The following is a 13,381-nucleotide window of genomic DNA, read 5'->3' as shown; positions in this document are numbered from 1 at the left end:
TGACTTCTTTACGTTACACACTCATTACTCGCTCTCTCTCTGTCTCTCTCTCTCTCAGCTCGCTCCAGAACACACTATTATGTCCTTTAGTAAAGCACTGCAACAGAAAGTCGTTGGCCTGGAAGCAGATGTTGCCATTAGGTATCCATTTTGTTGACTTTTTAAATGAAATTTCATATACCTATTTTGTTTGTTTGTTTGTCTGAGTGACTTTGTCTGTTTGTTTGTTTATCTGACTGATTGACTGACTGACTTTGTTTGTTTTTGTTTGTTTGTTTTTTGTTTGTTTGTTTGACTGACTGACTGACTTTGTTTGTTTTTTGTTTGTTTGTTTATCTGACTGATTGACTGACTGACTTTGTTTGTTTTTTGTTTGTTTGTTTATCTGACTGATTGACTGACTGACTTTGTTTGTTTTTTGTTTGTTTGTTTGTTTATCTGACTGACTGACTGATTGACTGACTGACTGACTTTGTTTGTTTTTTGTTTGTTTGTTTGTTTATCTGACTGACTGATTGACTGACTGACTTTGTTTGTTTTTTGTTTGTTTGTTTGTTTGTTTATCTGACTGACTAACTGATTGACTTTGTTTGTGTTTGTTTGTTTGTTTGTTTGTTTGTTTATCTGACTGACTGACTGGCTTTGTTTGTTTTTTGTTTGTTTGTTTATCTGACTGATTGACTTTGTTTGTGTTTGTTTGTTTGTTTGACTGATTGACTTTTTGTTTCTGTTTGTTTTTTGTTTGTTTGTTTGTTTGACTGACTGACTGACTGACTTTGTTTTTTGTTTGTTTGACTGACTGATTGATTGATTGATTCATTCATTCATTCATTCATTCATTCATTCATTCATTCATTCATTCATTCATTCATTCATTCATTCATTCATTCATTGACTGACTGACTGACTTTGATTGATTGGTTGATTTGTCTATTTAATTACTTTTTTGAATATGAGACAAATTGAGAAAAATATTCTTAATTAGCTTCCAACATTAGAAAGGGCCTTTTTACTTTGAGATAACCAATTTCTAATACATTCAGGATTTAAATCTAAAAAAAATAATAATAGTATGTATGTATGTATTTTTATATATTTTGTTGAAATAATGTCTAATATGTATACGCACGGTTATATTTGTGGCAATAGCCAACAATACATTGTATGGTTCAAAATATAGATTTTTCTTTAAGCCAAAAATCATAACGATATTAAGTAAAAATCATGTTCCATCAAGATATTTTAATATTTAAAATGTCCTGCTGTAACTATATCAAAAATGTATTCTAATTAGTAATATGCATTGCTAAAGACTTCATTTGGACAATTTTATAGGCAATTTTCTCAATATTTAGATTTTTTGCATCCTCAGATTCCAGATTTTCAAATAGTAGCCAAATATTGTCTTATCCTAACAAACCATACATCAAGGGATGTATGCATCAATTTCAAAAAATTGACCCTTATGACTGGTTTTGTGGTCCAGTGTCACAAATTATGAATTTGTTTGTTTGTTTGTTTGTTTGGGTTGTATTTTATCATACCTTTTAAAATATGAGAAAAGGATGACAGCAGCTCTGATTGACTCTCAATAACCAGACTCGCATGTGATCGGATGCTTTTTTTCCCTTCAGTCTGGATGGAGTGCCCTTTCTGTTGAGGGACCGCACGCTACGCAGGACCACCAACGTGGACAAACTGTTTCCTGACCGTCAGGACCACGACGCCTCATTCTTTAACTGGACAGAGATTCGCAGTCTCAATGCTGGACTTTGGTTCCTCAGGGTATTGGTTTATATTCCTTTCTCATTTTTTGTTGTCTACATTCACTGATTACAATGATTTTGATGCTATTTGTCCCTCAGGATGACCCATACTGGACAGCGCAGTACATGTCCGAGAAGGACCGCAACCGCACAGCCAATCAGACGGTGTGTAGCCTCGCGGAGCTGCTGCGCCTGGCTGCTAGAACGAACCGCTCTGTGATCTTCAGCCTGCGGCGGCCTCCACCCCAGCATCCCCGGCACCAGCTCTGGGTCAGTGACGCACTGAAGGTGATTCAGAGATCCAGCATCCAACCAGAACAGGTGAGTGGACAAAATTCATGGAGACATTTAGCAGTGTTATAAATGACAGAATAATGTGAATATTATAAAATAAATGTTCTGAATGAGCCAAATCATTTCAAATAAATTCATAATTTATCTATCAATAATTGAGATTAACAAGTATTTATTTGTTTGTTTGTTGTTGTTTTTAACTTATTTTATTTTGTTTATTTAGTTTGTTGAAATGTTATCTTAATATTTAGTCTAAATATTTAATATTTAGAAAAATATTTTGAATACGCTTTTACTAGAGAAGACCTTTATCCTCATTGTATCATACAGTTTCTTTAAATGTTATCTAAATAAGCTTATAAAATGAGAAAATACCTTTATTATAATTTTATTAGCCAAATACTTTCTAATAAATTCAGAATTTATTAAAACATTTTTTTTACAGATATATACTAAATAATAATTAGTTTTTTTTCTTACAGTTTCTTGAAATGTTATCTAAATACGCTTATAAAATGAGAAAAGGCCTTTATTATCATTTTATTAGTCAAATAATGTCTAATAAATTCTGAATTTATTTAACAATATTTAATGTAATAAGTTTATTAACAATCAAAAACCAAAAAATATTAATTTGTTTAAAGATATAATTGTTATTTGGCAAACAATTTCTAAAATATTCAGAATTCATCTAAAAATACTTTTTAAAATGTGCAAATAAATAATAAAAATAAATAAAATGTATTTTATTTTTATATAATTTGTTGAAATCTTGTCTGATGTCTTATTAGTCAGTCTAAATCTTAAATAAATATTGAGAAAAATATTCTTAATAAGCTTCTAAAATGAGAAAAGACCTATATCAGATACATTATCTGCTGAATTATTTGTAATAAATTACTAATTAACCTAAATGAAACAATTTTTATATAGCTGGTTGCAATGCAGTTTTGCCTTAATATTCAGTGCAAGTCCTAAATATTCAGAACCATGTTTTTAACAAGCCACTGTCTCTGTGTTAAGGTGATGTGGACGCCTGACTGGTACAGGAAGAAGGTGCGTGCAGCAGTTCCTCTCCTTCAGCAGACGTCAGATGAGAAACTTCCTGTGGCTGAGTTGAAAGAAAGAGGGATCAGTACTCTGACCCTGCATTACAGCCAGGCCAGACCTCAGGATATCAGGTACACACACATCAGCCTTTCTCAATCTCTATTGAATATCATACCTAAAGCATTATGCACTATGCAGTGAAATATAACATCAGATGTTCTCAATTTCTGTTACTCTCGAACGTTTACTATCACTATTACAGACGGAATCATAGTAGCCTATATTAAAATGTTATATTATTATGGGATACAGTTATTGAAAATATATTAATTTATCATCTGTCATTATTTAATATTTTATCCATATTAAAATGGATGTATTTAGATAATTGACGGGTCTGTATAATGTTTTACATTTTTGTGTTTATATATGTTTATTATAATTTGCATAACTTCATTTTATCTTATAATGCATTGTTTTGTAGTTTTATATTTTTAATAATACTGTATATATTTGAATGTTTTTAATGTGTAATTATTTATTGCTCTTTATATACATTTTATCATAAATTTGATCCTCTCTCGCTCTCGCTCCTCGCTCTCGCTCTCGCTCTCTCTCTCTCTCTCTCTCTCTCTCTCTCTCTCTCTCTCTCTCTCTCTCTCTCTCTCTCTCTCTCTCTCTCTCTCTCTCTCTCTCTCTGTGTGTGTTGTGAGCAGGCGGTTTTCTGGCAGTAATGTGAGTGTAAACGTGTATCCGGTGAACGAGCCATGGCTCTATTCGCTCATGTGGTGCAGCGGGGTTCAATCTGTCTCCTCTGATGCCCCACACATCCTGAAGAAAGTGCCTAATCCTCTCTGGATCATGGTACTGATCTCTCTCTCTGTCTCTCTCTCTCTCTCTCTCTCTCTCTCTCTCTCTCTCTCTCTCTCTCTCTCTCTCTCTCTCTCTCTCTCTCTCTCTCTCTCTCTCTCTCTCTCTCTCTCTCTCTCTCTCTCTCTCTCTCTCTCTCTCTCTTTCTCTCCCTGGCTGAATCCCAATTCACATACTTCAATTACATACGAAAAGTACATTCTCTTCTGGCCACAATCAAGCAGGCCCAACGCCTGTCATTCATAAAGTCCTCGGCCACGTTCATTTAATGACTAATTTGATTATGTCGTAAGCTTCCAAGAAAAACGTAGTGAATCTTGGCTCCGTTTAACAATTTACCATCTAAAAACAACACATAATATGTACAAAAAGACTCTAGATTGAGTCTTGGCAGGGGCGTAACTATAGACAGTGCAGGCAGTGCAGTCGCACTGGGGCCCGTGCGGCAGGGGGGCCCGCAGCGCACACGGGCCCATGCCCACATTGCAAACGTGCCCCTGGCGACAAAGTGACTCCACAGAATATTGTGACACTCACATTTCAAATGAAAAGCACTTGTTTCAGATTTCACACGGCTGTCGCGCTCTACCGTCACGCTTAGATAGGCTACTGACCACCTTTTTCAGCATGTGAGCGGAGCACAGTTGCGTGACGCTGCGCTAGATATTCCGCTCTATGCCAGCGAGCTCCACAATTCACTATAAAATGTGAATTATTTGATTTAAATCTAGCGATTTCAAGCTTTCATTAGACGTTCATGTTTATGTCATGTATTCACCGAGTTTCAGATTCTCGCAGATAGAAAGCGCACCTTTTTTATTTATTTTACTAAAGCACAAAGTTTTGTTGTTATGTGAGTGTACACAAATAAACGTAGACAATTTATAGTTTATAATTATGTCTCACATTTATCTGTATGACCAAAAATTACGGAGTATTGCGAGTTATAGGCTATCCCCCGTCATGACTCGTGAGGGGGAAAAAACAGCCGGTGCGTTCTTCAGCCAGAGGGTTAAAGAAACCGTAGCCTATTTAGTTTCATATTTATGTTTAAATAATAGCCCATAATATAATGTATTATTATTATTATTATTATTATTATTATTATTATTATTATTATTATTATTATTATTATTATTATTATTATTTTAGGGATGCATCAAATATTCGGCCGAAAATGGACCATGTGCATTCTCGGTGCATTCTTGGCCGAAAGACTTTCATCACCGAAACAATACGTCCGAAATGTGATGACGGAAACAGAAACTGCAACATGCGTGCTTGTCTAAAGATGTGGTTCATCTCACATCTGATGACGCATCTATGGGTTGTAACTTGAAAATAATACTTTGTTTATGTTTCTCTTGATTGATACACGCAAGGGCTCCTCAGTGGTACACTAACACCAGCGATTATAAAAGAAAAATGTGGGCAAAACGGTCTCCCTTTATAAACTTTGTTCAATGCATGCGAGTGCTGCCTTAGGTTGGAATATGGACAGTCATTTTCACCATCATCACCCGCGTGTAGTGCCAGAAGACGCGAATGAGAACATCTGTCTCTGTGCACTCATCTGAAAGCGCGCAGTCTCACATCGGGCGCATATAGATTTATCTTACAAGTCTTGCGTTTGAACGGACAAACTCACAAAAAAGTAGCCTAAGTCAACATGTCCATCTTGATGAGTCTCTAGTAATATTGTTATCTACTTTTTTTGGCCTTCAGAACATCTTAAAATGCACATATGTAGATCCTAGAAAGCTAAATTTTCTCGGGGGAGCATGCCCCCAACCCCCGTAAATAACTCACATTTGGAACCTTCGTGATTATAAAACAGTGTCTTTTTTACGATTAAGGGATGAAGGCCCTACATTACGGTGACACAGAATAAGCCATTAATATTTGATTTGTAAATAATAATAAACAACCGATATCCTGATATAGAAATGAAACCTAAACCTAAAGTGTTACATGCTAGGTTAGGGGGGGCCTACTGCACAGCCTGCACTGGGGCCCATCATTAGTAAGTTACGCCACTGAGTCTTGGCCTACTTCATATATGATGAAAGACTAGTAATCCAGGATTGGGAAATAATGCAACCTAGTTGCATACATTTACATCAGAAAAACAGCTTCAAGGAGCATGCCTACTTCTAGAAAATCTCCTAGAAAATAGTACACTAAGTACCCTTTGTATACTATTTTCAGACTCGATGTTTAGAAACTTTTAGACAACATTTAAAAGTTCAATAAATACAATTTTATAATTATAGAAGTTATAATCAGTCCCTCCAGTTTTCCGCGATTCCGCGATCGCTGAATACAACGCAAAATCAGAAAAATGTTGCATTTTTTTGCGATCCTGCATAATTTTTCACCGCAAAATAATCACAAAAAAAATATTTTCAATAACAAAAAAAAAAAATATCTAACTGAACTATCTCTAATTTATTTAAAGCTTAAATACATTGTTTTCATGAGGATTACAGACGTTGGGGTGCTTGCACGGTGTGTCTTTGTAAAAGTGAAAGTAAATCTTTCTCGTCTGCAATCTCGTCTCGCATAGGCCTAAGTGCCAGGACCTGACGAATTGATTACTCTAGATGGATGAATGACCAAATAAAAGTATGATATGCCCGATAACACTAAAAAAAGAGTTAATAAAAGCGTTGTATACCACGAACTCAATTCGCTCCTGACACACGGTGACGGACCGATGTCAGACTGGCGGAGGATTGTTTGCCGTCTGTCGACAGTGCTCGCGAGTAGACAGATCTGTTCTATATAGGCTTATGCCCTTGAACAATCATAATCAAATAGCCTATCCATTATTATGTCTAAATGTCCGTCTTGGCAGTGTCTTGAGTGAATAGGTTTGGGAAGTGTGTCAGTATAGGCTATTAGGTCCATGTATTACTGTAGGCAGTAATCTTTAAAGTGAAAGCAACGAAAAAAACGACTTAAAAAAGCATTTTTGTATTTATTTATCATTGTAGTTATTTGTCCTCATATCATTTGTTTATTAGTTCTTATTTTATTTCTGACTGTTTACTTGATTACCGGAAATAATTATTTGAGAACTTTTTATATAGCCTAAGGCAATTGCTTATTGCTGTATTTACTTTTCCCAGATATTTCCCACCCTAAGCGATCATGTTATTAAAGCTAATAGTACACCACTGGCCTTTTTTTGTAAGATACCAAAATAAACAAGATTTGTGCATTTTGTTTGTTCTATCGTTGTGTATGACTATTGTGCATCTAACATAATACATAATATGGTAAATGTGGTATCTTAATTATTTAAAAAAAACATCGCAAAATTTTTCGCAAATTTCTGGAAATTACCTCCACAAATTCAATCATATTGATCGCAAAAATCACAAAAAAAAAATATTGTGAAATCCTGGAGGGACTGTATATATATATATATATATATATATATATATATATATATATATATATATATATATATATATATATATATATATATATATATATATATATATATATATATATATATATATATATATAATATATATATATAAAAAATCTTAATTTTTTTATATTAATCTGTTTATTGTATTATATTTTACTCTTCTTTATTCTATTCTGCCTGTATTGTATTCTTCCTCATAAGTTCTTTTATGTATTTATATTGATATCTAATGGCAGATTGCTGCTGTAATATGTTTTATAGAGTGCAGATGAATATGGCCTGATATGGATCACTTCAGATTTAATCTCTGTGGCGACTGTCATTGGCATTTTCATATTTCAGAAGTAAGTGCATCTCTTTTTTTTCATTTGCTTTGAGGTGTTTCTTAATACTTTTGAATACTGAAATCAATATGCTTTTGCTGTGTCGGTAGAGGCTTTAATGTCAGATATGTCGATTTCTGCACTCAAAAACGTTTGCACGAACGCCTGCCTGATTTTCAGAGCAGTCCTCGGCATTAATGTTAGATTGTTTTGTAGTTAGCATGCTTGCTATTTCTCTGCTGGGCGGCAGGGAGCTTTTCAACTGACGGCTCAATCTACTTTCCCTCCATTTTCTCGCTGTCCTCTGCTCTTTGCATGCGCCTGTCCTCCGCTGCACGCTGAAATTGCTCAGCTATCACCTGATCAGGTAATGAGGATGAGTATTTTAGGGATAGAATTCTTTAAACATGTTGTTAGGTGGTTTTTCAGTTCTTTCTAATTATCCGTCTCGTGTGTTTATCTCAGTTCTTAGCTCTGTTCTTCTCTCCCTTTAACCCTTATATGTTTTCTACCTCACTTTATCTCATCAAATATCTCCAGATACGATACTCTAAACTTTTTGGCACTTTCAAACCCTCACAAGTGTGTTTCTGCGACAGTGTGTTGTCATCTTTTTCCGCAGGTGGAAAATGAGTGGCATGCGCAGCTACAACCCTGAGCAGATCATGCTGAGCGCTGTAGTGCGTCGGCCGAGCCGTGACGTCAACCACATGAAGGAGAAACTGATCTTCTCAGGTGAGACTCATGAGCACAGCTGTGTGGAGAGATAAACCCTGGCTAATAAAGCCACAACTGACCTCAGCAAATAGCTGCTGCACATTGCCTCCTGCTGGCAGTCATAATCCACTGCTAATATCTGTATTCATATCTGCATATGGTAACACTAACAATTTTCAATTTGTTTAACCAATTATTAAAGAAACTAATAATGGCATTAATAATGGCACTAATAATATATATATATATAATGATCAGCAATAACCTTATGACCAGGTGAAGTGAATAATACTGATTATTTCTTCCATGTTAGTGGGTGAGATATATTAGGCAGCAAGTGAACATTTTGCCCTCTAAGTTAATGTGTTAGAAGCAGGAAAAATGGGCAAGTGTAAGGATTTGAGTGAGTTTGACAAGGGCCAAATTGTGATGGCTAGAGAACTGGGTAAGAGCATCTTAAAAACTGCAGCTCTTGTGGGGTGTTCCTGTTCTGCAGTGGTCAGGATCAATCAAAAGTTGTCAAAGGAAGGAGTGGTGAACTGGCGACAGGGTCATGGGTGGTCAAGGCTCATTGATGCACGTGGGGAGCAAAGGCTCGTGTGGCCCGGTCAAACAGATGGGCTGCTGTAGCTCAAATTGCTCAAGAAGTTAATGCTGGTTCTGATAGAAAGGTGTCAGAATAGACAGTGCATCACAGTTTGTTGCGTATGGGGCTGCATAGCTGCAGACCAGTCAGGGTGCCCATGGTGACCCCTGTCCACTGCCGAAAGGGCCAACAGTGGACATGTGAGCATCAGAACTGAACTACAGAGCAATGGAAGAAGGTGGCCTGGTCTGATGAATCACGTTTTCTTTGACATTACATGGATGGCCAAGTACGCATGGAACACATGGCACCAGAATATACTATGGGAAGAAGGCAAGCCACCGGAGGTAGTGTGATGCTTGGGTCCTGCCATCAATGTGGATGTTACCTTGACATGTACCACCTACCTAAACATTCTTGCAGACCATGTACTCCCTTTCATGGAAACGGTATTCCCTGGTGGCTGTGTCCTCTTCCAGCAGGATAAAGTGCCCTGCCACAAAGCAAAAATGGTTCAGGAATGGTTTGAAGAGCACAACAACGAGTTTGAGATGTTGACTTGGCCTGCAAATTCCCCAGATCTCAATCCAATCGAGCATCTGTGGGATGTGCTGAACAAACAAGTCCGATCTATGGTAGGGCTGAGACGGTTTGGATTTTTTCTTACCGCGATTGAAAAGCAAGAAATTCCCACAGTTCAGCGGTAGTGTTTTTGTACTTTACCACAATAAAAGATGTGAATGTGTATAATAGACTTAAAGGGTTAGTTCACCCAAAAATGAAATTGATGTCATTAATGACTCACCCCAATGTCGTTCCACACCCGTAAGACCTCTGTTCATCATTGGAATACAGTTTAAGATATTTTATATTTAGTCTGAGAGCTTTTCTCTTCCTTCAAGAGTGTATGCACACTATACTCTCCATGTCTAGAAAGGGAATAAAAACATTATCAAAGTAGTCCATATGTGATATCAGTTAGTTCATTAGAATCTCGTGAAGCATCGAAAATATGATGCTTTATGAATGACATTTTGGTCCAAAAATAACAAAAACTACGACTTTATTCAGCATTGTCTTCTCTTCTGGGATGGTGGTGAAAATCTAAGACCCGTGGTAGGCGTCATGTGACCGCGGTATTACGGTAAAATGGTAACCATCCCAGCCCTAATCCATGGAGGCCACACCTCACAACTTACAGGACTTAAGGGATCTGCTGCCAACATCTTGGTGCCAGATACAACAGCACACCTTTAGGGGTCTTATTGGAGTCCGTGCCTTGATGGGTCAGGGCTGTTTTGGCAGAAAAATTTGGACCAACAAAATATTAAAAGGTGGTCATAATGTTATGCCTGATCTGTGTATGTATATATGCAGTTATTAATAAATACATTTTTTTTTATTATTAATGCTTTGTTATATTGCAGCCATTTGCTTAAATCATTTAAATTCTTTTTTTTTTTCCATTAATATACACACAGCACCCGACAGAATTGTTGACATTTTTGCAGCTTTATCAAAAAAGAAGAACTGAAATATCGCATGGTCCTAAGTATTCAGACCCTTTGCTCAGTATTTAGTAGAAGCACCATTTTGATCTAATACAGCCATGAGTCTTTTTGGGAAAGATGCAACAAGTTTTTCACACCTGGATTTGGGGATCTTCTGCCATTCCTCCTTCCAGATCCTCTCCAATTCTGTCAGGTTGGATGGTTAACGTTGGTGGACAGCCATTTTCAGGTCTCTCCAGAGATGCTCAATTGGGTTTAAGTCAGGGCTCTGGCTGGGCCATTCAAGAACAGTCATGGAGTTGCTGTAAAGCCACTCCTTCGTTATTTTAGCTGTGTGCTTAGGGTCATTGTCTTGTTGGAAGGTGAACCTTCAACCCAGTCTGAGGTCTTGAGCACTCTGGAGAAGGTTTTCATCCAGGATATCCCTGTACTTGGCCGCATTAATCTTTTCCTCGATTGCAACCAGTCGCCCTGTCCCTGCAGCTGAAAAACACCCCCACAGCATTATGCTGCCACCACCATGCTTCACTGTTGGGACTGTATTGGACAGGTGGTATTTTTCTCCACACATACTGCTTACAATTAAGGTCAAAAAGTTCTATCCTGATCTCATCAGACAAGAGAATCTTATTTCTCACCATTTTGGAGCCCTTCAGGTGTTTTTTTTAGTAAACTTTCATGTGCCACTCTTCCAAAAAGCCCTGACTGGTGGAGGGCTGCAGTGACAGTTGACTTTCCACAACATTCTCCCATCTCCCGACTGCATCTCTGGAGCTCAGCCACAGTGATCATTGGGTTCTTCTTTACCTCTCTCACCAAGGCTCTTCTCCCCCCGATAGCTCAGTTTGGCTTGGCGGCCAGCTCTAAGAAGGGTTCTGGTCGTCCCAAACATCTTCCGTTTAAGGATTATGGAGGCCACTGTGCTCTTAGGAACCTTAAGTGCAGCAGATTTTTTTGTAACCTTGGCCAGATCTGTGCCTTTATATATATATATATATATATATATATATATATATATATATATATATATATATATATATATATATATATATATATATATATATATATATATAAACTAATGAATATGCTGTTGTTAATTTCAGATGTTATGTGTAGAACACTGTGCACAGACATTTATATATGTTACATTTATATGTTTATTTGCCAAAACATTAGGCCTATATGATTGAAATCAACCAAAATGTTTAGAAATAATGTTAAGATAGATCGCCTGCGCAATTTACAGTTCTGAAACATTTTCACATCACTCAGTCTTTATACTTGCACACAAAAGTCCAGGCTGATTACCAGGACCGTTGTTACTCGATGTATCAGAAGATCTATTCTATAAAATGTCATTGCGGATTCTGTGAATTTTTACTAATTTTAAAAAAGACCACATAACACCCCCTAGTGGAGTAGTATGCCCTGTGAAACTCTCCCTCAGCTAATGTGTCCTGTGCTCGTGTCATCCTTTAGAGATCAACAACGGTGTCGGAAGCACAGACGAGCTCTCCATGTACACACAAAACGGACTGGACTCGTACACACACGAAGACATCATGATGCCCGCACGTCATGCAGCGAAGCTGTAGTGAAGACTTGAATCCACTTTATGGCATGAACATCTCAAGCTCAAAACCGTTCATTCATTATTTTAGGCAGAGTTGCTTTTTTGAACGGGAATCTCTGATGGATGTTCATTTTGGTTGGTGGTTTTCATCGGTTCACAGACTCTCTGGGGACGGTATTCCACGGATTCAGTGTTCTGCTTTGATGCCTTATGTACTGGTGTATTTTTTTCTGTATAAAAGTTGTATTTCAAATGGAGCTGAGTTATCGTGCACTGTAAATTTTAGAGTTTAAACTGTTGAAAGCAGGTAATAAATGTGTCCTATGATTAATGTTCTTGAAGCACAGACTGAAGGATGATGGATTAAATGTTAAAGCATGCAGAAATGTTTTGAACCCCAAACTAGCCAGATTGTAAAGCTTGATTGTAGGCTGATATCATTATTTATTTTGTATTTATTTGTTTTATTTTTGTAACGTAGCATTTGCTTCCAAATGATTCATATCTCATTGCAGTAGCTTAAGATCAGTTTTCTTCTACATTGCTGTATTGATGTCTTTCTAAGTGATTTATTTTGTAATGAAATCTCTTTCGTTGAGTGTTTTTCGTGAAGTCATTTATGTTTAGGAAAATGATTTAGTAAAATGGGCCACCTCAAATTGGCCCAAAAAAATCATTTTGCTTCAGTAAAAAAAAAAAAAAAAAAATCCTCTTTTTGTAATTTAAAGGTGCAGTGTGTACATTTTAGCAACATCTAGTGGTGAGGTTGTGATTTGTAACAGCACACCGCTCCATTTCAAAGCTCATAGAGAAGCTACGGTGGCCAACCGAGGACTAAGATGTCGTCGTCTGAGACAGCAGAGAGTAGCTAGCGCTCTGTAGAACAGTTTGTCCATTTAGGGCTACTGTAGAAACATGGTGCCGCAAAATGGCGACTTCACTGTAAAGGGACCTGCGGTGTATGGAGATAGAAATGGCTCGTTCTAAGGTAATAAAAACATAACGGTTCATTATGTAAGATCTTTATACACCACAAATATGTATATTTTATATTGCATTTCTGGCAATAGATCATCCCAAGTATTACACATTGCACCTTTAATGGGCTGTTTACACAACACCAAAGTTCAACTACATAGCACTACAATGGCATTCTGGGTGCCTAAAAATGTGAACATTTGAAACATTTCTTTAAAAGGGCACGTTTTTGAAACCTGCGTTGTTATTGTCTGTGTGTAAACAACAAAAAACA

At 36.9% G+C, this 13,381-nt stretch overlaps 1 protein-coding gene across 3 annotated transcripts in view; it reads left to right on the top strand.

Moving 5' to 3' along the window:
• Positions 1–12,730, top strand: part of gdpd5a (glycerophosphodiester phosphodiesterase domain containing 5a) — a 66,060-nt gene extending 53,330 nt beyond the window's left edge. The window contains exons 9-17 of one of the 3 annotated variants that reach the window (XM_067433677.1): positions 59–141; positions 1,635–1,785; positions 1,866–2,087; positions 3,084–3,241; positions 3,827–3,974; positions 7,681–7,763; positions 8,095–8,109; positions 8,365–8,477; positions 12,036–12,730. In XM_067433677.1, the coding sequence (XP_067289778.1) occupies positions 59–141; positions 1,635–1,785; positions 1,866–2,087; positions 3,084–3,241; positions 3,827–3,974; positions 7,681–7,763; positions 8,095–8,109; positions 8,365–8,477; positions 12,036–12,151 (1,089 nt within the window). In that variant the 3' untranslated portion in view covers positions 12,152–12,730. Of the gene's footprint in view, positions 1–58; positions 142–1,634; positions 1,786–1,865; positions 2,088–3,083; positions 3,242–3,826; positions 3,975–7,680; positions 7,764–8,094; positions 8,110–8,341; positions 8,478–12,035 lie in introns of all 3 variants that reach the window. The other 2 variants (XR_010901279.1, XM_067433678.1) reach the window with 2 other exon arrangements.
• The last annotated feature ends 651 nt before the right edge of the window (positions 12,731–13,381 follow it).

Source organism: Pseudorasbora parva, chromosome 23 (assembly GCF_024679245.1).
Source record: "Pseudorasbora parva isolate DD20220531a chromosome 23, ASM2467924v1, whole genome shotgun sequence".
Classification (NCBI taxonomy): Eukaryota; Metazoa; Chordata; class Actinopteri; order Cypriniformes; family Gobionidae; genus Pseudorasbora; species Pseudorasbora parva.
Note: the sequence above shows the minus strand (reverse complement) of the source record. Positions and strands in the feature narration are given on the sequence as shown.